Source organism: Ursus arctos, unplaced genomic scaffold (assembly GCF_023065955.2).
Source record: "Ursus arctos isolate Adak ecotype North America unplaced genomic scaffold, UrsArc2.0 scaffold_19, whole genome shotgun sequence".
Lineage (NCBI taxonomy): Eukaryota > Metazoa > Chordata > Mammalia > Carnivora > Ursidae > Ursus > Ursus arctos.
Window position 1 is genome coordinate 43,031,940 of NW_026622863.1, and position 25,868 is coordinate 43,057,807.

At 41.8% G+C, this 25,868-nt stretch overlaps 1 protein-coding gene across 4 annotated transcripts in view; it reads right to left on the reverse strand.

Moving 5' to 3' along the window:
- The window catches only part of ZNF527 (zinc finger protein 527), a 30,108-nt gene extending 16,998 nt beyond the window's left edge, over positions 1-13,110 (reverse strand). The window contains exons 1-4 of one of the 4 annotated variants that reach the window (XM_026482419.4): positions 12,914-13,110; positions 10,142-10,216; positions 5,337-5,463; positions 4,698-4,793 (exon numbers count right to left, since the gene is read on the reverse strand). In XM_026482419.4, coding sequence (XP_026338204.2) covers positions 4,698-4,793; positions 5,337-5,463; positions 10,142-10,216; positions 12,914-12,970 — 355 coding nt within the window. In that variant the 5' untranslated portion in view covers positions 12,971-13,110. Of the gene's footprint in view, positions 1-4,697; positions 4,794-5,336; positions 5,464-10,141; positions 10,217-11,169; positions 11,272-12,913 lie in introns of those variants that run through there. The other 3 variants (XM_026482422.4, XM_057314714.1, XM_026482425.4) reach the window with 3 other exon arrangements.
- Between the last annotated feature and the right edge of the window lie 12,758 nt (positions 13,111-25,868).

Genomic DNA, 25,868 nt, shown 5'->3' on the forward strand with positions numbered 1-25,868 from the left:
GTTGCAGAACAGAATGTAAAGAATACTACCTCTGAAAAAATAAAAACACTTTTTTAAACAGATGCATAAATGTTTACAAAAGATGTTTAAAAAATGAGCTGGAGGGACATATGATGAATTTATGACTGATGACTGTTGTTGCTTCTCAGAGCAAGAGGCAGATAGGGGGAAAGTGAACTGAGAATGAGAAATAGAGAATTTGTGCTTAAGATAGTTTATCTCTTTCATCAAAAAAATGAAAACGTCAAAATATTAACAATGATCAATTCTGGGTGGTAGGCATTTGTTGTATCATTCCCTTTACTTTCCTATATTCTTAACTTTGTCAACAGAAAGAACAAAAGTATTTCTTGAAATAAAAACTTGATTCTCCATCCTGAAAGAGAACACATATGCCAGGAAAGAGTGATCTAAAATGGTCAAGACTGAGACGTACTCTAACAAAATAACTTTAAAATTAAAGAACCTACTAGGAGACCAGAACAAAATGTAAAGCTAATTATACATAACGGAAAATATCAAGTTGGCATCACACTTCTTCATAACACTATTCAACATTTCAACATTAATACTATACTACAATAAACTTAAGGAAAGAACGGCCAATTATGAACGAGGTAGACTTGGGGGGACATTATTTGTGTGAACTCTTTGTGAGGAAACTGCTAGAGGACAAACATCAGCCAACTAAGATATATCTAGAGAAATTTCAGCAAAAGGAAATTTTGGAAAACCCTAAATATATTTGACTATAGAATGAAGATGAAATGAAAGGCTGGGATAAATGTGACAGTAGAGCACGTAAATATAATATGCCTTGACAACATAAAAAGCATACAACTAACAAAATTTGGGAAGAGAAGGTGGGAGGTGAAACAAGCCTACTTACTGACTCATCTGTAATAAGTAAAAAATCAAAGGCTAGTTTTTAAAGCCAACTAATCAAGTAATAGAAGGAATAAATATTGTCTACAGAAACAGAGCACTAGAACAAAAGAAAAATGTTCCTAGTTATTACAAAACTATAGTATTAAATGACCAAAATAAAAGGCTAGGTAAATAGGTAAGTGAAAGTCTTTTTTAAAAACTGTAAAAATCAGAAAATGTCATATAAAACAATATACAGAATTAAGCCCAAACGTATCAAAAATGTATTTGGACTTTCACCTATTAACTTGAAAAATGATATTCAGATTGGTTCACAGAGCAAAACTCAATTCTATACTTAAAAGAAAGTGAGTTTTAAAAATTGAAAATAAAAGGACGAAGAAAGAGCTTTAAAAAAGCAGAAAAAGGCAAGAAACAGATGCTCCCCTAGGGCATTCACAAATAAGGCAGGCTGCTGACATCTTGATTTTAGTCCTATAAGACCCACTTTCCAACTGTTGACCTCTAGGGCTATAAGATGATAAACTCATGTTGTTTTCAGCCAGTAAATCTGTGGTAATTTGTTACAGTAGCAATAAAAACCTAATATAGAAAGCAGTCTGCTACAACCTTTCTGGAAGGAAATTGGCAATTGCTAACAAAACTACATATGTACTTACTCAGCAATCCTACATCCAAGAATCTATCCTAAAAATACACCCTCGACAATATGAAAAAACATACACACAAGGTTATTTACTGAAGCACTGGTCCTAATTGTAAAATAGTGCAAACATCCTAAAAGTCCACATGTCAAAGAGTGGTTGAATAAATTACCATAACATCCAGATAATGGAGTAATTTGCAGCTCTTTAAAAAAATGAGATAGATCCCCATGACTAGTATGGAGTGTATTTACAGCTAAGTGTAAAAAAGCAAAATGCAAAGAGTATCTATGGTACGCTACTCTTTATGTAGCATACAAGGAGATAAAAGAAACTGTGTATATGTCAGCTCATTTGTACAAAAGAAACATAAAAAGGACAAACCTGAAAATAAAGAGATTGGTATTCTATAAGAAGTGGGTAAGAAAGGGGTAGGAAGAAATTAGGGAACATAAATAGGATGGTGGGGATGAGGAGAAACTAACACATTTCTCGGGATATATTTTTCTATAGCTTTGATTCTTAAAAGCATAGTAATGTTTCAGATACAAAAAATAAATAAATAAATAAAACCAACCAAGATGTGGTAGGAACCCAAAATAGAACACAAGTAGTAACAAATGAACCTAAAAGAGCTAACGTAGGTAACTTTGGAAAATAATATTTTGACTGAATACTGCAAGACTAAAGACAAAAAGAACCATATACAAATAATGTAATCTAGTTAGTAAATATGTTTCTCACAGAGGAATAGTTTGGAAATTCTGAAACTACTTAATGGGTATACTAAAACGGAGCACATAAGTAAATACATTGTTTCTCACTGTCGGAAAAAGAAATTACAGATAAGTAAAGGAGAAAGGCTAAAATAAATCCTGTTGAGTAGGACTAGAATCAAGATATTAAAATAAACTGGGGCGCCTGGGTGGCACAGCGGTTAAGCGTCTGCCTTTGGCTCAGGGCGTGATCCCGGCGTTGTGGGATTGAGCCCCACGTCAGGCTCCTCTGCTATGAGCCTGCTTCTTCCTCTCCCACTCCCCCTGCTTGTGTTCCCTCTCTCGCTGGCTGTCTCTATCTCTGTCAAATAAATAAAATCTTTAAAAAAAAAAAAAGATATTAAAATAAACTGATAATATATAAAAAGACAGAGGCAGAAATAAATATAGAAATGTGAGTATACCTGTATGTATTGCTATACATACATATAGTTTCCAGCTCCATCTGCTGTGAGGGCCTAGGAACAACGACATCCTGGTAGCAATGAGCACACATAGCACCCAGACCTTGGTTTCCAAACGTCATTTCCCAATAAAAGGAACCATAGCTCCTAGGAGGAACAGTTGATTCAAGGCTAGGGCAAGGAAAACAAGATGAACCTGGAATACCTGGAACCAGGGAGGAAGGAAGTGCTCAAAAATGGATGGGGGCATGTTAAAAGGTCAAAGAAACCAACTGGAAGGAGATCCTGATGGTCAAAGCCAGAAGAATTTGACCAAAAAATGATTCATTGGATTTACCTCACCCAGGAAAAATTAAAATCCATGATTTATAGAGAAGTAATTGAATATATAAATAAATAGTAGATAAGGAAGAGCTCTTCTCTATAGGACAATCCTAACTAATATACATGAAGACAAGAGGGAAATGGAAAAATCAACATTAGGCCAAAACCACATCAACAACTGTTGCAGACAAGACCCAATGGGCCAATGGATGCTAAAATCAATAGGAAAAAGTTTCAGAAGAAACTGAATAGTCTCAAAGTATCTCTCCCAAGATATTTATCAATTACAAATAGAAAAACAGTAACTTTACAATGGAGAAACCAGGCAGACACCACCTTTACAAGTGATCAAAGTTGTCATCCGTAATAAGCCATATCAATATTATGAATTCTTTGGTATGTTGCACTGAGAGAACATAACATTATTTCTGTGGCACTCTTTCCAAAAATGCATTACTTCAATCTAATCATGACAAAACATCCGATAAATCCAAACTGGGTGCAAGCAGATGTAATGAACCATTTTTCCAGAGTCAAGCATTATCTGAAGACACTGGGAGAGATTTCTCTAAGACAATAAAATCAACAGATTAGGGGCGCCTGGGTGGCACAGCGGTTAAGCGTCTGCCTTAGGCTCAGGGCGTGATCCCGGCGTTCTGGGATCGAGCCCCACATCAGGCTCCTCCGCTATGAGCCTGCTTCTTCCTCTCCCACTCCCCCTGCTTGTGTTCCCTCTCTCGCTGGCTGTCTCTACCTCTGTCGAATAAATAAATAAAATCTTTAAAAAAAAAAAATCAACAGATTACCTTAATGTGTCTGAGTGTTAAGAGATTTAGACAATAGATGGGGAGTTGGGAATTGAGTTAGGAATATGTATATAGAAAACTAAGGGAAAAAACAAACACCACCACCCCCCAAATTATTAACTCCAGGAAAAATAAAAAGTCATATAGAAAAAGTAATCTTGGTATATACACAGCATGTGTATATAGCACTTAACAGCCATAATACTGTAAACACTGAACAGTGATTCAATCAAAATTATGATACCAGTGAGATGGGCAGACAGGAAGTGTGTGTGTGTGTGTGTGTGTGTGTGTGTGTGTGTGCAGGTACACGTGTGCACCTGCGCACACACACATTTGATTCAGGTTAAGTACTAAATTCTTATTTTCTTAAAAGATACTGGATGAGGACTAAACCTGGAAAAACAATTAAGAAATAGCAACATACACATATTTGTTAAAGAAATAAAGGAAACATCAAAAAAAGCTGCAAAAGCAAAGAAAGTCAACCCCTCAAAGGAGAGGGAAATTGAGGAGGAGGACAAGAGACTGCCTTTTTAAGGGAATAAGCCTTGTAAAACTACTTGACTCTTTAAACAATGTGCATGCATAACTTTGATAATAACTTTGATAAAAACTCTAAAATGTAATCTAGAAATGCATACATTTCTGACCCTAAAAGGGTAAGAAGAGTTGGGAAGGACTGAGATTCGGGTTATGTGCAAAAGAATCACAAGTGTGTAATTTGATAGAAATAGGGAGAAACCCACCCCCGCCAAGCCCAGGGCATCCTCCTCAAGTTTAGGGCAGCCTTCTCATGACCTGTTGGCCTGCCACCCTACAACAGCCCTCCTTGCCCAGTTCCCTGTCACTCACCAGCATACTGACCATCTGACATCTCTTTTTCCACCATCCAAGGTTCCTTCCCTTGCTCCAATAAGGAGATCATGTTGGGCTTAGAAATGGAGAGTCCTGTTTACAGGAGAAGAAAAATGAGAGCAAGAAAGAGACAAACAGGGAGACAATCAACTTGCTATAGCCTTTCTAGGACTCAATCTCAATCTCTTATTCATCAGGCAAGAAAAGAAATCAGAGGAAGGGCCGGAGAATGGAATGATGTTTGTATGAAGGATGAAGATGAAGCTTCTTCCATAGCAGTGATTCTCAAAGTGCTAGAGCAGGAGCACCACTGCCTAGGAACTTACTAGAAATGCAAATTCTTGGGCCCCAACCCAGACCTACTGAATCAGAAACCACAGTCGTTCTCAAACCTTAATGGGCATCAGAATCATTTGGAGGGCTCATTAAAACCCAGACTCCTGGGCCTATTCCCAGAGTTTCTGATTCTGTAGGTCTAGAGTGGGACCCCATAATTTGCAATTTAACAAACTCCGACCTCATTCTACAGCAATGGGAACTACTCATTTGTAACTCTTTGAAACTACTTCAAATTATTTCCTGGGAATAGGAAGTAGAAAATCAGCTAAGCACTTAAGATGACCTAGACATCCTTACCAAGCCATACCAAGTTCCTGTAGTTCTCCAACATGACATCTCTGTATAAATCCTTCTGAGACGGGTCCAGCCATTCCCATTCCTCTTGGGAAAAATCTAGAGCCACATCTCTGAAGGTCACCAGACCCTGAAATTAAAAAAAAAAAAAAAAAAAAAAAAAAAAGTCTTGTTTGCCAAGTGCTCCCATATGGTCCTAGCAGAAAAGATGAAATTCTGCCAGAGTTCAAAGCTCTGTGTGGCCTGAGGAAAATAATTATCGAGGAGCAAGTACATGCCCATGTTTGCCAAATATTTTGAGAGAAAGAGAAATATTAGAAACAGATTCACTCCTTGAAAATTTCACATCTTTGTGAATAAGAAAAAGACATATACACAGGAAAAAACCCAGCTTATGATATGAAACATAAGTTTATAACATGTGCAAGTCTATTTTATATTACATATACTATGTATCAAGAAAATATTTTAGGGATTCCTTTATACTCCCCAAACTGAGATATCAGAAGTGTCAGAATAGTGAGGGAAGGCCTTGAATTGGGCTTTAACAAAAGGGTATGATCTGAAACCTAGACTTTATATATAAGGAGAAACTTGAAAAACTGTGTCCTGAAGAAATAATAAAGTATATGTGAAGTGATTTAGGTAAAATTTTCATTAGAAGGTTATATGAAAAACCTGGAAAAAAACTTTAAGATCAAAAAATAAGTTTAGGGGCACCTGGGTGGCTCAATGCGTTGAGCATCCGACTCTTGATTTTGGCTCAGGTCATGGGATCAAGCCCCGTGTAGGGCTCCACGCTCAGTGGGGAGTCTGCTACTCTCCCTTTCCTTCTCCCTCTCCCTGCTCATGCTCTCTCTCTCTCTAAAACAAATAAAATAAAATCTTTTTAAAAGTAAAATAAAGGAGTGCCTGGGTGGCTCAGTCTGGTTAAGCATCTGCCTTCGGCCCAGGTCATGATCCCAGGATCCTGGGATTGAGCCCCGCAATGGGCTCCCTGCTCGGTGGGGAGCCTGCTTCCCCCTCTCCCTCTGCCTGCCACTCCCCCTGCTTGTGTGCTCTCTCCCTCTTGCTCTCTCTCTGTCAAATAAATACATAAAATCTTTTAAAATAATTAAATAAATAAACAAACAAACAGTTTAGCCTATACCACTGAACCATAAGCTGTTTGAAGGGAAGGATATCTGCTTTACAAGTTCATGAATTATCTGGTGTCTGTATAAAACCTGTCACACTGTAACAGTAAATATTTGCCACTTAGTGAATAAATGGTAAAATTTCCTCTAATAGATCCATGGGAAGGAAGAGTACTCAATGCTTAAAATGGCAGAGTTCCATTTTGCAGAGTATGGTCTCATTTTTTATTAAAAATCATGAAACATCTATCAGTGCAGAGAAGGGCTCTAGTGCCAAGAGCTCAGATACTGCCACAAGCCAACCTGCAAGTGACTACTTCTAAACACAATGTCTTCAGGTCTGCTATGTTAACTCTTTTTTGAGCATTGGTCTATTTAGTTTTCTACTTTTTGAGCTAGATTTTCTATTTTATATTTACCTAGAAAGTAATCTCTTCTGCTCGTGCTTTCAAATTAAAAGTATACTGCTGTTCATCAAATCGCAAAAAAAAAAAAAAAAAAGGACAAATATGGTTATTCTACATAGCAGAAATACAGATGAATGCGGCTAGAGAAAAAACCTCACACAGCCACATACTGTTCTATAACTTCCGTGTGCCCCTCTACACTTCTCTGTGTCCTGGGAGGGTGACCTGTATTAACTGCATTAATAGACTCCCTTGCCTGACCCCATTTTCAGTTGGTTTCAGCCACATGCAAGAGATGGGAGGGAGGCAAATGAAGCCCCTGGCACCCTCCGTGCAGCACCACCCTGTGTGGTCTCTGTCCTTTCATCATAGGTCACAATGCCTGTCAGAGGACTTTCCCACTCAGATCTCTCTCTCTGTCTGGGTTCAGGCCTAAGTTTTGCTGTTATGAGTCCCAAGGTATAGCACTATCCTTTCATAACTTGTAAAAAGTCCCCTCTGGAGTTTCTTGCCAGAACCCAGCACCACTACACTGCCCTAATAAATTCACTTTCCTGTTCTCCCATGACCATTTCATAGATTCTCTCTCAAAATACCACCAATCCCTTCCCTGTTCTCACTTTGAACTTCCTCATCTTCTTGTCACCACAGATCCTTGCTGAACTGTATCTATACTCATATATTCTGTCTTCCCTCTGTTACTATGCATAAAACTCCAGGCTCCTATCTATGACCATTCCCTCCACTTGTCCACACAAAGACATTGTTACCTCTCTCCCTTGTAATTATCGGGGAGATCAGTATTTTCTCACTTTCCTAGATTACTCCTATCAGTATACAAACTGATGCAATATCTTTCATCTTATAAATAGATAAATTCCCTTCCATAATCTCACTGTAGTTATTGTCCCATTTCTCCTCAAAAACAAAATTCTTCCAAAGAGTTGTTTAAATCAGCAATGTCCGATAGAAATACAATGTAAGCCACATATTAAAATTTTTCAGTAGCTACATTAAAAAAGTAAATAGATTTAATGATGAAAACAAAATAAGAGTTGCTATATTTTTTGACCAATGACTACATGCCAGACACCCTAATGAGCATTTTACAGATATTATCTTAATCTCATTGTAAAATTTGTTAAAAAAAAAAAAAAAGTAAAAAAGTAAGAAAAAAAGTATGAAACCCATTTTAGAGATGTTTAAGCCCAAATGTCATGCTTAATCACTAGGTTATATTGCAAAGAGGAAAAAAAAGTAAGTAAAAATAAGTAAATTTGGGGCGGCCTGGGTGGCTCAGTCGGTTGTGTCTGCCTTCGGCTCAGGTCATGATCTCAGTGTCCTGGGATGGAGCCCCAAGTCAGGCTCCCTGCTCTGCTTCTCCCTCTCCCTGCTCTTGTGCTCTTGCTCTCTCTCTCTCTCTCCCTCTAAATAAATAAATAAAATCTGAAAGAAAAAAAAAAGAGAAGCAAATGTAATAATATATTTAACCCATTATATCTAAAATGTTATTTCAACATGTACTCAATATAAAAATTATTGAGACACTTTACATTCTTTTTTGTACTGAATCTTCAAAATCTGGTATATATTTTATAGTTACAGCACATCTTAATTCAGAGAGTCTTAGGTGGCTACTGGGTACATTATTGGACAGCACAGGCCTAGTCTCTATATTCTCACCCTTCGGGTCCACTATTCCCCTGTGACCCCACTGCAATGCTTTCATCCCAACCACTCTATCAAGTAGCTTTTGTCAAGAATATCTGTAGCTTCCATGTTACCAAATCCAATGGTCAGTTCGCAGTCTTCATCTTACTCTCTCTCCGAAGAATTTAATTCAGTTGATCATACCCTCTATGAAACACTCTGTACTCCTGACTTCCAGGACCCATACTCTTCTGGTTTTCCTTCTACATCAGTCCTTCTCAGTCTCTTTTGCTGGTTCCTCCTCTTCTTGTTAGCCTCCAGATACGAATACTCAAAATTCAGTCCTTGGGCATCTTTCCTATCTACACTCACAATCCTATCCTCAAGATAATCCCTATCCTGTCCTATAGCTTTAAATACACTAATGATTCTCAAATTCACACCTCCAATCCTGACTCCAGGTATATGATCAATATTTCACTTGGATATCCAACAGGTCTCTCAAGCTTAATAGATCAAGAACTCAATTCTTGTTCCCATCTCATCATCCTGCCCTGTCTTTCCATCTCAGTAAATGGTAAGGTCATTTGTACAGTTGCCCAGGTCAAAATCTTTGTAGGTATCTTTGACTTTCGTTCTCTCACACTCCACAACCAGTCCCTGGCCAAATCCCATATTTTCTATCTCCAACATATATCCCAAATCCCCCCAGCTCCAATGCCACCACCACAGCTCAGGCAGCTATCACCTTCCACCTGGATTACTGTAGTAGTCTCCTGACTGATCTCCCTGCTTCACCCTTACTTCCCTTCTATTTTCCTTTTAAAATAGAAATCAAATTAAATCACAAGCATTCCAGTGACTCTCTTTCACCCTGAGAACAAAACTCAAAGTTCTGGTCATGAGTGTCAAGGACCCACATAACTTGTTCCCCAGCTCCTCCTCTGATTTCATAGCGTTCATTTCCCTCTGAGGATACTGGCTCAATGATATTCCTAGAATACATCAGACATGTTCCCACCACAGTAACTTCATATTTGTTATTCCTTCTCCTTTTTTTTTTTTAAGAATTTATTTATTTATTTATTTATTTATTTATTTATTTGACAGAGCGAGCACAAGCAGGGAGAAAGGCAAAAGGAGAGGAAGAAGCAGGTCCCCCACTGAGCAGGGAGCCCAACCCGGGGCTTAACCGACTGCACCACTCAGGTGCCCCTTCCTTTTCCTTTTAAAGCTCTTCTCCAGATCTTCACAAACCTCCTTCCCACTTTCACTGAGGCTCTTCTTTGCTTAAATGTTGCTTCCTCAGAGAGGCCATCCTGGATCTCCCTATTTAATAGGGCACTCAATAATCACACCTCTGTCCTTTATTTCACTTGCACTGATCGCCAGCACAAGTCATGATCCGTCTAAAGAGGATAGTTCTTTTCCATCACATATTTGAGCACAGCACTGAGAAAAAAAGATTGTAAATGATTTGTAGAGAGATCATTTGAAGTAGTTAAGAGAGAGAAGTGGTGAGAGTGCTCATTGGGCTATTTCTGACTCTCTGAGGTCCCAAAGTCCCAAAAAATGAGGTGGAATTTCTGGAAACAAAGTGAAAACATCAACTTACCTGGGACATGGCTTTACAAAGTCCAACAGCCATTCTTCTTTCCTTCTTCAATCTTCTCTTTTGGAGAACAGTATCCTTAGAGGGAGAATTAAAGGGGAAAAAAATGGCAGACCAGCCCTACGTTGCTGATCTAAGATTCACAAAGATACAACTCTTGTCCCTTTAAGGTCTCCACAGCCTCCTGACATGGGCCAGCCCTACCCCCTTTCAAGATCTGAGAAAAAGGCCAGAACTGAATTCAACCACTGAAGTCCTGACTGATATTAAGAACAGGTAGCCTAAACTCAACAAAATCTAAATGGCCCCTGGCTGTCCCTTAGACTTCATTTCCTACCTTCATTCCCCTTGGCTCATTCCACTCCAGGCACACGGGTTTTCTCACAGCTAATCAAACACTGTGCATACTGCTTCTTCAAGGCTGTTGCCTTTGCTTTTCCTTCTTCCTGGACATGGCTCACTCCCTCTCTTCATTCCTGCTTGTGCTCAGTTGTCACATTTAGATAGAGATATCTAAAGAGAACCTCCCTTCTCTTTTCCCTTATCCTGATTTATTTTTCTTCTTAGCATTTGACACCACTTGACATGTTTTCTTCTCTTTATTGTTGTTTCCCCAAACAATAGCATAGGATCTAACAGAACTAGGATTCGTTTGGTTCACTGGTGTATCTCTGGTGTTAGAATAATGCAGGAGCCTTTGCGGGTGCTCAAAAAATATTTGCCAAATGAATAAATAAATCTTGTTGTGCCTCCTGTAATACTAACATATACATGTTGTATATGTCATTATCTTACTTAATCTTCACAAAACTTCAAAGATAAGTATTATTATCCCCATCTTACCAACAAGTAAAATTGAGGTTCAAAAAGCTTAAATAACTAACTCAGTCATAAGAGTAAAACTGCAGTGAGACTCAAAAACTGGTCCTCTTTCAAGAGCCTACAATGTCTGAATGAAATAGTTAACATAACCTGGGGAATCAACGCTATCTATTTACTAGAGAAGCACCTTCAGAGCTGGCAGATATTACCTTTATTACTTCACGGGAATACAGCTTGAGGCAGGCATTGCTCATTTTTAATACAAACCAATAACAAATTGCACAGTCCCCTCAGAGCCAACGTTTCTTCATTCTGAAAATGAGCATAGTTGTGTTTGACCTAGAATTTAGGATACACGACCCCTAATTCTGGGCTAGTGTGCACTAGCCAACTCAGGGTCTAAGAAATTTATTTTGTTAGTGCAATGCAGCTTCAAATTGTCCATAAAAGCCTTTGCAACCTCAGAGGAGAATCGATGAAGTATTCTCTGCATCTGGGAGCCCTACATACCATCTGCATAAAAGAAATGTCTTTTAAATTTCTGTTTGCAAATAGCTGGGTATCACTTGGGCAATATTTTTGAGATGAACATCAGTCTCTGAAAGAAGCTGATTTTAAAGGCTTTGGTTTTATAGAACTCCCCGGGCACATGCTGACCCTCCACTCCTTCACTCATTAGCTACATGACCTTGGGCAAGTTACTCCAGCTCTCAGAACATTTCTTTCCTCACTGTCAAGACTGCATGAGCCAATTCCTGGCATAGAGAAGTGCTGCCCTTGTTCCTGCCTACATTTTACATACACATTTGTAAAGGAAATGAGAACATTTTTCTTTATTAACTGGGAAAGTCAGAACCAAAATTTAGCTCACTTGGTACATAAGAAAAAGAGCCATGGATCAGCCTATCTGAGCACCACACATGGAAGAGTTTTGACAAAGATAAAGCTAAAATCTCAAACTCCATAGCCTAAGGAGAGAAAGAGTGGGTTTTCAGACTGCGCTTTCCTCCCCCAGAGGCAGTCAATTTGAGGATGATCTCACTACAATGTCTTTAGACCGGGTCCTGTGACTCACAAGGGGAATGAAGGAAGAGGATCCCATATCCTAGAGGTTCCTAGTCCAAGATCAGGGACAATCCTCTCCAAAACCCTTAGAACCCTGGGTCCCCATTTTTCACTCTCACAACATGGGAAAGATCAAGAGAGTTTGGTGACTAAAAGCAAGGACTCTGGAGCCAAAATGCCTAGGTTCAAGACCCGTTCTGTCGCTAACTGTCTGAACCTGGGCAAGTAATTTTAATCTTTCTGTGCCCACAATCACACACTGGGTCCCACACAATCAAGCTTTCCATCTCACATACTCATACAAATTCTCATCCAGTCACACACATACACTATCCGTGGTCACAAAAGCTCACCTGTAATGTCAAACACCTATGCAGTGGCATTTACACAAAGATAGATGACACACAATTACTCAGAGAGACAGTCCACGCAATCGCACACACAGTGACATACTACATAAGATCACACATCCTGTCATCATTACTCATACAAATTCATACCTGCATAGAGAAGATGGACACAGGTACACAATCACACCTGCTGTCACAAACACTGTTATATCCACAGAGACAAGTGGTCAAACATAATCACACACATTCACACTGCGACACACACAATGTCACACCCGCATCTCTCACAAACCCATATACAGTAACCCAGTTATACCTGCAGAAAACAGACACACACAGTTTTTTGTACGTGAGACACAGAGTTGCACATAAGCACACACGCGGTGACAGACAAGATCACATTCTGTCACACGGCGGCCTCTCACATAGTTATACGTAACCCCAGAGGCACCCACCCTGGTCCCATCCCTGTCCCTGCCGGTCCACCCCAAGCCCGGCCCTGACCCCCGGCTCCCGCGCGCAGCCAGGCCCAACTCACCTCCCCGCGGCGCCGCGGGTTCTGGAAACCCGCCCAGCGACTCGAGACTCGCGACATCCCCTCCCAGAATCCCCCGCGGGGTGAAGCTGAGCAGGGACTGAAGCTCGCGGGACCCCGAGCTCGGCTGGGGAAACATCCAGCTGGACTGGACGCCGCTCCGCTTTTCCTTACGACCCTGCGAACCACGAGTCCCAGAACGCTTTGCGCCGGGGCCTTCTTTGCTGAACTACATTTCCCAGAGGGCCCTAAGGCCCACCTCTACTCCGCGCCTGCGCACGCGGCCGCGGCGGAGGGTGTCTGAGGGGAGAGTTGTGTTCCTCCCTCTCTAGTCGTTCTCGGGCACTCAAGTGACCGTGGGCACCTGTTTGTGAGGAAACCGTGAAGCTCCGCGCGTCCGTGACTGTTACTGAATGCTGAGGTGTGGCGATCTGTATGTGACCGTCGTTGCACGGTTTTGTGCCTGAGCACCCCGGGGCAAAGCTTTCTGTCGGTGCAGTGAGCTTCTGTATTTAAAATCACGTCCCGTGATTGTGGGTCGTTGTGTGACGCCGAGAATGTGAGTGTTTGTGGAATTGTGAGAGGGACTGTGGCTGACTTTGGGCGACCATTTCTTTGTGTTCTTACCCCAGAGATCGAAAGAGTTTACCTGTGACACGAGGTGGGGCTTTTTTGTTTCTGGGCTTGCCTTTAGTGTGGAGCCGATGGGAGAGGTTACTTTGTGTGCCTGCCTTTGTGTGTGACTGTCTCCAGATCTAACTGTTCTCCCACCCCTATGCCATCCCTCACCCCCGGCCATGGGCCGGGTCACTGTTACCTTCATTTTTATATCCTTTCTCTACTTGGACCTAGTGTGGGGGTAATTAGATGTCGTTAGGAAGACGCTCATTTGCACCAGGGCCCTTTATAATGTGATAGCCGGGGCTCTGGGGGTTCTCTTGGTGCTAACACCTTTTCACTTTACAACTTCACTTAGGGCCCAGCTTCAAGAAAACCTTCCACAGTCTGGAGGACAAGAATGTGAGCCCCTGCGTAATGTTAAAAAAAAAAAAAAAAGCCATGTCTGAATGGTAAAGAGGTTTTAAAAAAGATTTTATTCAGGAAAAAAAAATAGCAATGGGGGAGAAGAAACATCAGCATAGAACTGGGCTCAGTTCCAAATACAGCAAGAACAAGTCGGGTTTAAAATATGGAAAGAGCAAGTTGCTGGGGGTGGGGGCAGTCTGTGGTTGGAAAATTAAGACGAGACATCAAGGGTAGAAGGAAATTCTTGCCAGACTGAATTCTTGCTGAGGGCAGTCCAGGGTGATCAGATATCACCTGGATGGATCAGGAATTTAATTAGATATTAAGAGTAGTCAGATATCAAGGGCTCTGGCTAAACTGAGTTGACAGAATTCTTGCTAAAACTGGGTAATGCAAAGACAATCAGTGAAACCCAAAGGTTGAAGCCTAGTGGTTGAGAAGAGGGTCCGGAGGAGCCTGACTAAAATTCGATCAAGGAGAAAGTATTTGACAGTTAAAATTCTGAGCAAAGCAGCATTCATCCCCATCCCCAGACCCTGGAAGATCTAGAAGGTGTACTGAAATCAAGATATTGGTAAGTAGGGGTGTGTGGAAACGAGGGGGAAGTTCTTGAAATGAGAACCAACTAATCCCTCAATCTACACATACGCGCGCGCGCACACACACACACACACACACACACAGACACACAGACACACACCCCTCTAATAGCTAAAGCCAGAGAGTCTTGGACAAAAGGATTCTGGCTAACAGGGCTGAAGTGATTTGCTGTTTATTCTGTGAAATTGGGCACTGTTGCTTTCAGAATAAGGCAAGCACTTTTTTTTTTAAGACCCTACAAATATTTAATAGTTGGATCGATTTAATGGGGAAATGTACTAGGTAAGTGTTCTTTGGATGAAAATTGTGGTTTGCTACCTGACCAGTACATCAAACAGTTCTTCCCTGGGTTTGATTATCAGTGCAGGTTGGAAATCGTCTTGTATATGTGCTGCTGAAGCAAGCACTAGAGATCACCTTGGACATTTCATACTAAAGTGCTAGAAATATAAGACACTCCCTTCTTGACTGGCACAGTGTACCTTCAGAGAAACTTTGAATGTGTATGACTATCTCTTCAGTGTCGGTAATTGATCACAGGAAGACTTTTTGTCCTTTATTTTCTTACCTCATACCAGCAAGTCCAACACTGGTTTGAGTCTAGTCATCTCCAGTAGAACAGTAGTACTCAAGTTAGTGGTTGCACCGCTAAAACAAATTGTGGTAGGACTATGTCCATCAAGATCTAGTCAAAAAAGCAGAACTAGGGGCGCTTGGGTGGCTCAGTCATTAAGCGTCTGCCTTCAGCCTAGGTCATGATCCCAGGGTCCTGGGATCAAGCCCCGCATCGGGCCCCCTGCTCTGCTGGGAGCCTGCTTCTTCCTCTCCCACTCCCCCTGCTTATGTTCCCTCTCCCGCTGGCTGTCTCGCTCTGTGTGTCAAATAAATAATAAATAAATAAAACCTTAAAAAAAAAAGGAGCACTACACTGGCAATTTCAAACAATATTTAATTACAGGAAGTCGATTATACAACGATGAATGACTAAAAGAGCAAAAACCTCAAGAAACAGCTAATGCCATAAAGCTTGGGGAAGAAAGGGGAAGGGATTGATTTACCAGAACCTAAGAGCTCTGAAGAGGAAGAAGTCTCAGCCTAGCTGTTAACGGGGTTTAGTAGTGTGGTGCTGGGAAAGCAAAAAGAATTTGCAGGCAAGCTCTAGCCCTCTTCTGTTGCTGGAGATACTGAATGAACCAGAAAATAGGAAGTGAGTTCCTTCTCCCTTTCTGCCTTCCAATCTCCCTTTAATGCCTCCATCGGCAAACTATAACAGTAGCAAGGGAGGCTGGGAACTGTCTTTGTCAGAGTTCTAGCTCCAAAGTCACAGAATAGAGGAAGGCATGTTTGAAGCTGAAACGATGACGGAAATGATTAGTATATGATCTTTGTTAAATTTCCTGGAAAATAAATTAATTCATATAATTTTCCAAGTTTCTTCTTCTCAGAAACTTTTTTTTAATTTTATATTTTTTTTGATGTAAAGTTCGATGATTCATTAGTTGCATATAACACCCAGTGCACCATGCAATACGTGCCCACCTTACTACCCATCACCAGCCTATCCCATTCCCCCACCCCCCCTGAAGCCCTCAGTTTGTTTCTCAGAGTCCACAGTCTCTCATGCTTCATTCCCCCTTCTGATTACCCCCACTTTCTCTATCCCTTTGTTCCTCTACCGATCTTCCTAGTTCTTATGTTCCATAGATGAGAGAAACCATATAATAATTGTCTTTCACTGCTTGACTTATTTCACTTAGCATTATCTCCTCCAGTGCCGTCCATGTTGCAGCAAATGTTGAGAAATTGTTCTTTTTGAAAGCTGAGTAATATTCCATTGTATATACGGAACACATCTTCTTAATCCAGTCATCTGTTGAAGGGCATCTCGGCTCATTCCACGATTTAGCTATTGTGGACAATGCTGCTATGAACATTGGGCTCCATATGGCCCCTCTCTTCACTATGTCGGTATCTTTGGGGTAAATACCCAGTAGTGCAATGGCTGGGTCATAGGGTAGCTCAATTTTTAACTTTTTAAGGAACCTCCACACTATTCTCCAGAGTGGCCGTACCAACTTGCATTCCCACCAACAATGCAGGAAGGATCCACTTTCTCCACATCCTCTCCAACACTTGTTGTTTCTTGCCTTGTCAATTTTTGCCATTCTAACTGGCATAAGGTGGTATCTCAGTGTGGTTTTGATTTGAATTTCCCTGATGGCTAATGATTTTGAACATTTGTTCATGTGTCTGTTAGCCATTTGTATGTCTTCACTGGAAAAGTGTCTGTTCATATCTTCTGCCCATTTTATGATTTGTTTATTTGTTTCTCGTGTATTGAGTTTGAGAAGTTCTTTGTAGATCTTGGATGCCAGTCTTTTATCTGTAGTATCATTTGCAAATATATTCTCCCATTCCGTGGGCTGCCTCTTAGTTTTTTGGACTGTTTCCTTGGCTGTGCAGAAGCTTCTTATTTTGATAAAGTCCTATAAGTTCATTTTATCTTTTGTGTTTTTTTTGCCTTTGGAGATGTGTCATGAAAAAGGTTGCTGTGGCCAATGTCTTAGAGGATGCTGCCTATACTCTCCTCTAGGATTTTGATGGATTCCTGTCTCACATCGAGGTCTTTCATCCATTGGGAGTTTATCTTTGTGTATGGTGTGAGAGAGTGGTCAAGTTTGATTCTTTTGCATGTAGCTGACCAATTTTCCCAGCACCATTTATTGAAGAGACTGTCTTTTTTCCACTGGATGTTTTTTCCTGCGTTATCAATGATTAGTTGCCCAAAGAGCCGAGGGTCCATTTCTGGGTTCTCTATTCTGTTCCATTGGTCTCTGTGTCTGTTTTTCTGCCAGTACCATGCTGTCTTTGTGATCACAGCTTTGTAGTACACTTGAAATCCGGCATTGTGGTGCCCCCAGCTTTGTTTTTCCTTTTCAAAAATTCCTTGGCGATTCGGGGCCTTTTCGGGTTCCACACAAATTTAAGGGCTGTTTGTTCCTGTTCTTTGAAGAATGTCCTCGGTATTTTGATCGGGATAGCATTGAAAGTGTAGATTGCTCTGGGTAGCATGTACGTTTTAACTATGTTAATTCTTCCGATCCATGAACATGGAATATCTTTCCATCTTTTTGTGTCTTCTTCAATGTCTTTCAAGAGTGATTTGTAGTTTCTAGAATATAGGTCCTTTACATCTCCGGTTAAGTTAATTCCAAGGTAACGTATGATTTTTGGTGCTATTGTAAAGGGGATGGACACGCTAATTTCTCTTTCTTCAGTCTCATTGTTCATGTATAGAAATACAACTGATTTCTGAGCACTGATTGTGTATCCCGCCACATTACTGAATTGCTCTATAACTTCTAGTAGTTTCGGAGTGGATTCTTTGGGTTTTCCATATAGAGTATCATGTCATCTGCGAAGAGAGACAGTTTGACTTCTTCTTTGCTGATTTGGATACCTTTTATCCCTTTGTCTTATTGCTGTTGCAAGGACTTCTAGTACTATGTTGAATAATAATGGCGAGAGTGGGCATCCTTGTCGTGTTCCTGATCTTAAGGGAAAGGCTTCCAGCTTTTCCCCATTGAGAATGATATTTGCTGTAGGCTTTTCATAGATGGCTTTTATGAGATTGAGGAATGTACCCTCTATCCCTACACTCTGAAGGGTTTTAATCAGGAAAGGATGCTGTATTTTGTCAAATGCTTTTCTGCAGCAGTTTAGAGGATCATATGATTTTTTGCTTTTTTCTTGCTGATAAAGTCTATGACACTGATAGATTTGCGAATGTTGAACCACCCTTGCATCACAGGGATGAAACCCACTTGGTCATGATGGATAATCCTTTTAATGTACTGTTGGATTCTATTAGCCAGGATCTTGTTGAGAATTTTGGCGTCCATATTAATTAGGGAAATGGTCTTTAATTCTCCTTTTGGATGGGGTCTTTGCCTGGTTTGGGGATCAAGGTAATATTGGCCTCATAGAATGAGTTTGGTAGCTTTCCTTCTGTTTCTATTTTTTGAAATAGCGTTAGGAGGATAGGTATTATTTCTTCTTTGAATGTTTGGTAGAATTCCCCGGGAAAACGGTCCGGTCCTGGCATTTTGTTTTTTGGAAGGTTTTTAATCACTGTTTCAATCTCTTCATAATTAAGCGGTCTGTTTAAAAAATCAATTTCTTCCTGTTTCAGTCTTGGTAGTTTATAGGTCCAGGAAGTCCTCCATCTCTACCAAATTGCTTAATTTATTGGCATAAAGCTGTTGATAAAAGTTTCTAATAATCCTTCCACTTTCATTGGTGTTGGTTGTGACCTCTCCCTTTTCATTCATAATTTTATTAATTTGGGTCCTTTCTCTATTCCTTTGGATAAGTCTTGCCGGTGGTTTGTCTATTTTATTTATTCTTTCAAAGAACCAGCCTCTAATTCTGTTGATCTGCTCTACTGTGCTCCTGGTTTCTAATTCATTGATCTCTGCTCCAATCTTGATCAACTGTTTTCTCATGCGTGGATTGGGCCTGTTCCTCTGTTGCTGTTCCAGCCTCTTGAGGTGAGAATATAAAAACTGCATTTTAGATTTTTCTATTCTTTTGAGTGAGGCTTGGATTGCTATGTATTTTCCCCTTAGGACTGTCATTGCAGTATCCCATAGGTTTTGGACCGTTTTGTTTTCATTCTCATTGGTCTCCATAAATTGTTTAAATTGATTTTTGATTTCCTGGTTTATCAAATCATTCTTGAGCAGGATGGTTCTTACTCTCCAAGTGTTTGAGTTTCTTCCAAATTTTTCCTTGTGATTGAGTTCCAATTGGAAAGCATTGTGGTCTGAGAATATGCAGGGAATAATTTCAGTCTTTTGGTATTGGTTGAGACCTGTTTTGTGACCCAGAACATGGTCTATTCTTGACAATGTTCTATGGGCATTAGAATAGAATGGGTATTCTTTGGTTCTGGGGTGTAGTGTTCTATATATATATATCTATGAGGTCCAACTCGTCTGGTATGGCATTCAAAGCTCTTGTTTCTTTGCTGATTTCTTGCTTAGGCGATCTGTCTATTGCTGATAGTGGAGTGTTGAGGTCTCCTACTATTAGTGTACTTTTATCTATATGTCTCTTTATTGTGGTTAAGAGTTGGTTTGTGTATCTTGCTGCTCCCCTGTTGGGTGCATAGATATTTATAATTGTCATATCCACTTATTGGATACATCCTTTAAGAATAATATAGTGCCCTTCTGTGTCTCTAACTATAGTCTTTAGGTTAAAATCCAATCTGCCTGATGAGAATTGCTACCCCAGCTTTCTTTTGAGGTCCATTGGAGTGAAAAATGGTATTCCATCCCTTTACTTTCAGTCTGAATGTATCTTTAGGTTCAAAATGAGTCTCTTGTAGACAGCAAATGGATGGGTCATGTCTTTTTATCCAATCTGTAACCCTGTGGGGCTTTATGGGAACATTTAGGCTATTTACATTGAGACCAATTATTGAGAGATATGATTTTAATGATGCGATGTTGCCTGTAAAGTCTTTGTTTCTATAGATTATGACTTTCTGTTCTGTATCACTCTTGGGGCCTTTTTACCTTTATAGAACCCCCTTAATATCTCCTGTAGGGCTGGTTTTGTGGTTACAAAATTGGTCAATGACTGGCGATTCTGGAAGGTCTTTATTTCTCCATCAATTCTGAATGACAGCCTTGCTGGATAAAGGATCCTTGGCTGCATGTTTTTCTCTGAAAGAGCTTTAAAAATGCCCCCCCCCCCCAAGGGTGCCTGGGTGGCGCAGTCCTTAACTGTCTGCCTTCAGCTCAGGGCATGATCCCAGCGTTCTGGGATCGAGCCGCACATCAGGCACCTCCACTGTGAGCCTGCTTCTTCTTCTCCCACTCCCCCTGCTTGTGTTCCCTCTCTCGCTGGCTGGCTGTCTATCAAATAAATAAGTAAAATCATTAAAAAAAAATGTCCCCCCAACCCACTCTCTCCAGGTCTGTGTTGACAGGTCTGACGTAATTCTGATACCTGTGCCTTGGTACGTGAGAAATTTCTTTGCCCTGGCCACTTTCAATACTGTATACTTGGATCTAATATTTGCAAAATGCATTATGACATGACGTGGCGTAGGTTTGTCCTGGCTGAGCTTGGGAGGGGTCCTCTCTGCCTCTTGGACACAAATGTTTGTTTCCCTTGCTAGATTAGGGAAGTTTTCAGCTATGATTTGTCCAAATATCTCTTCTAGACCTCTGTTTTTCTCCACCCCCTCAGGGATGCCGATGATTCTGACATTGGAACGTTTCATTGAGTCAGTAATCTCCCGTAACTTACATTCCTGTGCATGGATTTTTTTGAGTCCAGATTCTATTTTAGCTTTTTCTTCTACTAACCCATCCTCCAATTTGCTGATACGTTCTTCTGCCTCAGTGACCCTGGCCATCAGAGCATCTAGTTTTGACTGCATTTGGCTCATAGAATTTTTAATTTCTGCCAGATTCGCTCTCATTTCCACCCTTAGAGATTCTATATTCTCATTAACATTTTTGTTAATACTTTTTTCAAGTCTACACATCATCTTGACCATTGTTACTCTGAATTCCATTTCTGATAATTTGGTTACATCCATATCCATTAGTTCTGTGGCAGAGGCCACAGAATCATTGTCTTTTCTTTGCTGGGGGGGACTTCTCCTCTGGTCATTCTGATGAAGAGAGGTTGCGGGGTTGTCCAGAGCCCAAATTATTGACCGTGACCCAGGCCATGCGCCCTTGTTTTATAGGGATCTTAGGGATGTGGGCTTCTTGATTTTTTGGCCTGCCTTCTGGGGGAGGAGCCTGCCACGCCAATACTCAGGCAACCCTGTTTGGGTAGAGTCTCCGTGTCCCCTGCGAGAGGGGATAGGGATGGGCACCCTGTGAGCCGGTATTTCCAGGCTTTTGTTCCCTGGCGGCTTTCCCTGGCGGTTTGCTTTGCCTCTTCTGAGAGTCAGAGCAGCAGTTGCCACTTCTCAGCCTCTGTCTCAGAACAGAGGGATCGCAGACCGTTCTCCACTGATGTTCTGGCCACTTTAACTCTGTTTCTGTTGGTGCTGCTCAACCCTGCAGCGCCCCGGGATGTGCGCCCCACACCCGGCGTCCCAGCCCTCACATCCAGGGCCGGTGTGTCTCTGTCCTTTGTGTTTCTAATACCACCAGCCGCCAGCCGCCCCCGTGCGTTCCGGAGCTCCGGCCCTCAGTCTGGTGGCGTGCTTTCCCTTGGCTCACAGTGTCAGTCTGCTCTCTCACGGGTGCCGGTCTGCGAGTCTGCCCGCTCCCCCATGCAGGTGGCTACCTCTTCCCGGCACTCAAACGTGGCAGCTCCCTCCCCCTTCCGTTTATCTTCCTATAAACCGTGCGTGGTTTCACGGCTCCCCACTTCGTACCTCAATACGCAGCGCTGGAGGTGTTCATTTGTAGAGATCCAGATGTATCTTTCTGCGTCTCACGCTGATTCCATAGATTTTCAGGCTGGTCTGGTACCTATCCAGCTCGACTCAGGGGACTGGCTGAAAAAGGGATCCCCTACTCCTCCGCCATCTTAACTTCCTGGTAATTTGCTTCTATGCCTAGTTTAAAATTTTTTTTTAAGTTCATTTATTGTTTTTCCCGTAATCTCTACACCCAACATGGGGACCGAACTCACAACCCTGAGATCAAGAGTCACATGCTCCACTGACTAAACCAGCCAGGTGCCCCATGCCTAGTTTAAATTATATAAGGCATAGATGTTAATAGTATGTTAGGTATTATAACGTGTAACTTTTCTTTCCTGGTATTTAAGAGTATGTGAAGTATTGTTTGCTGTGAGACATAGACCATAAACATCTAAACATTTTTTATTTATTTTTTGTAAATAGGCTTCATATCCAACATAGGGCTTAAAAACATGAGCCTGAGATCAAGAGTCGCATGCTCTACAGACTGAGCCAGCCAGGTGCCCCTAAACTTTTCTTTTTTAAAGATTTTTATTTTTAAAAAAGATTTTATGGGGAGAGAGTTAAGATGGCGGAGGAGCAGGGGACCTCTTTTTCAGCCGGTCCCCTGAGTCAAGCTGGATAGGTACCAGACCATCCTGAACATCCACGGAATCAGCCTGAGATGCAGGAAGATACATCTGGATCTCTACAAATGAACATCTCCAGCGCTGAGTATTGAGGTACGAAGCGGGGAGCCGTGAAACCGCGCACAGATATCGGAAGATAAACGGAAGGGGGAGGGAGCCGCCACGTTCGGGCGCCGGGAAGCGGCAGCCACCTGCACAGGGGAGCGGGCGGACTCGCGGACCTGCACCCGCGAGAGAGCGGACTGAGACCCTGAACCGGGTGCGCGCACCACCAGGCTTCTCACGGAACTCCGGAATCCCGGTGGGCTCACCGGGCATAGACTGAGACCCAGAGATCCGGGAGCATGCGGGGGCGGCTGGCGGAGTTAGAAACCCAAAGGACAGACGTGCTGGCCCTGGAAGTGAGGGCAGGGATGCTGGGTGTGGGGCGCACATCCCGGGACGCTGCAGGGTTGAGCAACACCAACAGTAACGGAGTTAAAGTAGCCAGAACATCAGTGGAAAACGGGCTGCAATCCCTCTGTTCTGTGACAATTCGGCCTCTGCTGCTCTGACTCTCAGAAGAGGCATAGCAGACTGCCAGGGAAAGCCGCCAGAGAACAAAAGCCTGGAAGTACCGGCTCACAGTGTGCCCATCCCCATCCCCCCTCGCAGGGGACACGGAGACTCTACTCAAACAGGGTTGCCTGAGTATCGGCGCGGCAGGCCCCTCCCCCAGAACACAGAAGGCAGGCTGAAAAATCAAGAAGCCCACAACCCGGGGCGCCTGGGTGGCGCAGTCATTGAGCGCCTGTCTTCAGCTTAGGGCGTGATCCCGGCGTTCTGGAAAGGAGTCCCTCATCGGGCTCCTCCGCTGGGAGCCTGCTTCTGCCTCTCCCACTCCCCTGCTTCTGTTCCCGTTCTTGCTGACTGTCTATCTCTCTCTCTCTCAGATAAATAAATAAATAAAATCTTTAAAGAAAAAGCCCACATCCCTAAGATCCCTATAAAACAAGGGGCACAGCCTGGGACCCAGTCAATAATTTGGGCTCTGGACAACCCCGCAACCTCTCCTCATCAGAATGACAAGAAGGAGAAGCCCCCCTGCCCCAGCAAAGAAAAGACAGTGAGTCTGTGGCCTCTGCCACAGAAATAATGGATATGGATGTAACCATTTTATCAGAAATGGAATTCAGAGTAACGATGGTCAAACTGATGAGTAGAACTGAAAAAAGTATTAACGAAAAGGTTACTGAGAATATAGAATCCCTAAGGACAGAAATGAGAGCGAATCTGACAGAAATTAAAAATTCTATGAGCCAAATACAGGCAAAACTAGAGGCTCTGACGGCCAGGGTCACAGAAGCAGAGGAACGGGTTAGTGAATTGGAAGATGGGTTAATAGAGGAAAAACGAAAATAGAAGCTGGTCTTAAAAAAATCCAAGCCCACGAATGTAGGTTACGGGAGATTACTGACTCAATGAAACGATCCAATGTTAGAATCATCGGCATCCCCGAGGGGGTGGAGAAAAACAGAGGTCTAGAAGAGATATTTGAACAAATTGTAGCTGAAAACTTCCCTAATCTAGCAAGGGAAACAAACATTCGTGTCCAAGAGGTAGAGAGGACCCCTCCCAAGCTCAACCACGACAAACCTACGCCACGTCACGTCATAGTGCAATTCGCAAATATTAGATCCAAGGATACAGTATTGACAACGGCCAGGGCAAAGAAATTTCTCGCGTACCAAGGCAAAGGCATCAGAATTACGTCAGACCTGTCTACACAGACCTGGAATGAGAGAAAGGGTTGGGGGAGCATTTTTAAAGCTCTTTCAGAGAAAAACATGCAGCCAAGGATCCTTTATCCAGCAAGGCTGTCATTCAGAATTGATGGAGAAATAAAGACATTTCAGAATCACCAGTCATTAACCAATTTCATAACCACGAAACCAGCCCTACAGGAGATATTAAGGGGGGTTCTATAAAGGTAAAAAGGCCCCAAGAGTGATACAGAACAGAAAGTCACAACCAATACAAAGACTTTACTGGCAACATGGCATCATTAAAATCATATCTCTCAGTGTTCAGTCTCAATGTGAATGGTTTCAATGCTCCCATAATACGCCACAGGGTTGCAGATTGGATAAAAAGAAATGACCCATCCATTTGCTGTCTACAAGAGACTCATTTTGAACCCAAAGATGCATTCAGACTGAGAGTAAGGGGATGGAGTACCATCTTTCACGCAAATGGACCTCAAAAGAAAGCTGGGGTAGCAATTCTCATATCAGATAGTTTGGATTTTAAACTAGAGACTATAGTTAGAGACACAGAAGGGCACTATATTATTCTTAAAGGAAGTATTCAACAAGTGGATATGACAATTATAAATATATATGCCCCCAACAGGGGAGCAGCAAGATACACAAGCCAACTCTTAACCAGAATAAAGAGACATATAGATAAAAATACATCAATAGTAGGGGACCTCAATACTCCACTATCAGAAATAGACAGAACACCCGGCAAAAACAAAGCAAAGAATCAAAGGCTTTGAATGCCATACTCGACAAGTTGGTCCTCATAGATATATATAGAACACTACACCCCAGAACCAAAGAATACTCGTTCTATTCTAATGCCCATGGAACATTCTCAAGAATAGACCATGTTCTGGGACACAAAACAGGTCTCAACCGATATCAAAAGATTGAAATTATTCCCTGCATATTCTCAGACCACAACGCTCTGAAATTGGAACTCAACCACAAGGAAAAATTTGGAAGAAACTCAAACACTTGGAGACTAAGAACCATCCTCCTCAGGAATGACTCGATAAACCAGGAAATCAAAAATCAACTTAAACAATTTATGGAGACCAACGAGAATGAAAATACAACAGTCCAAAACCTATGGGATACTGCAAAGGCAGTCCTAAGGGGGAAATATATAGCCATCCAAGCCTCACTCAAAAGAATAGAAAAACCTAAAATGCAGTTTTTATATTCTCACCTCAAGAAGCTGGAACAGCAACAGAGGGACAGGCCTAATCCACGCACGAGGAAGCAGTTGACCAAAATTAGAGCAGAAATCAATCAATCAGAAACCAGAAGTACAGTAGAGCAGATCAACAGGACTAGAAGCTGGTTCTTTGAGAGAATCAATAAAATTGACAGACCACTGGCAACACTTATCCAAAAGAAAAGAGAAAGGACCCAGATTATTAAAATTATGAATGAAAAAGGAGAGGTCACGACGA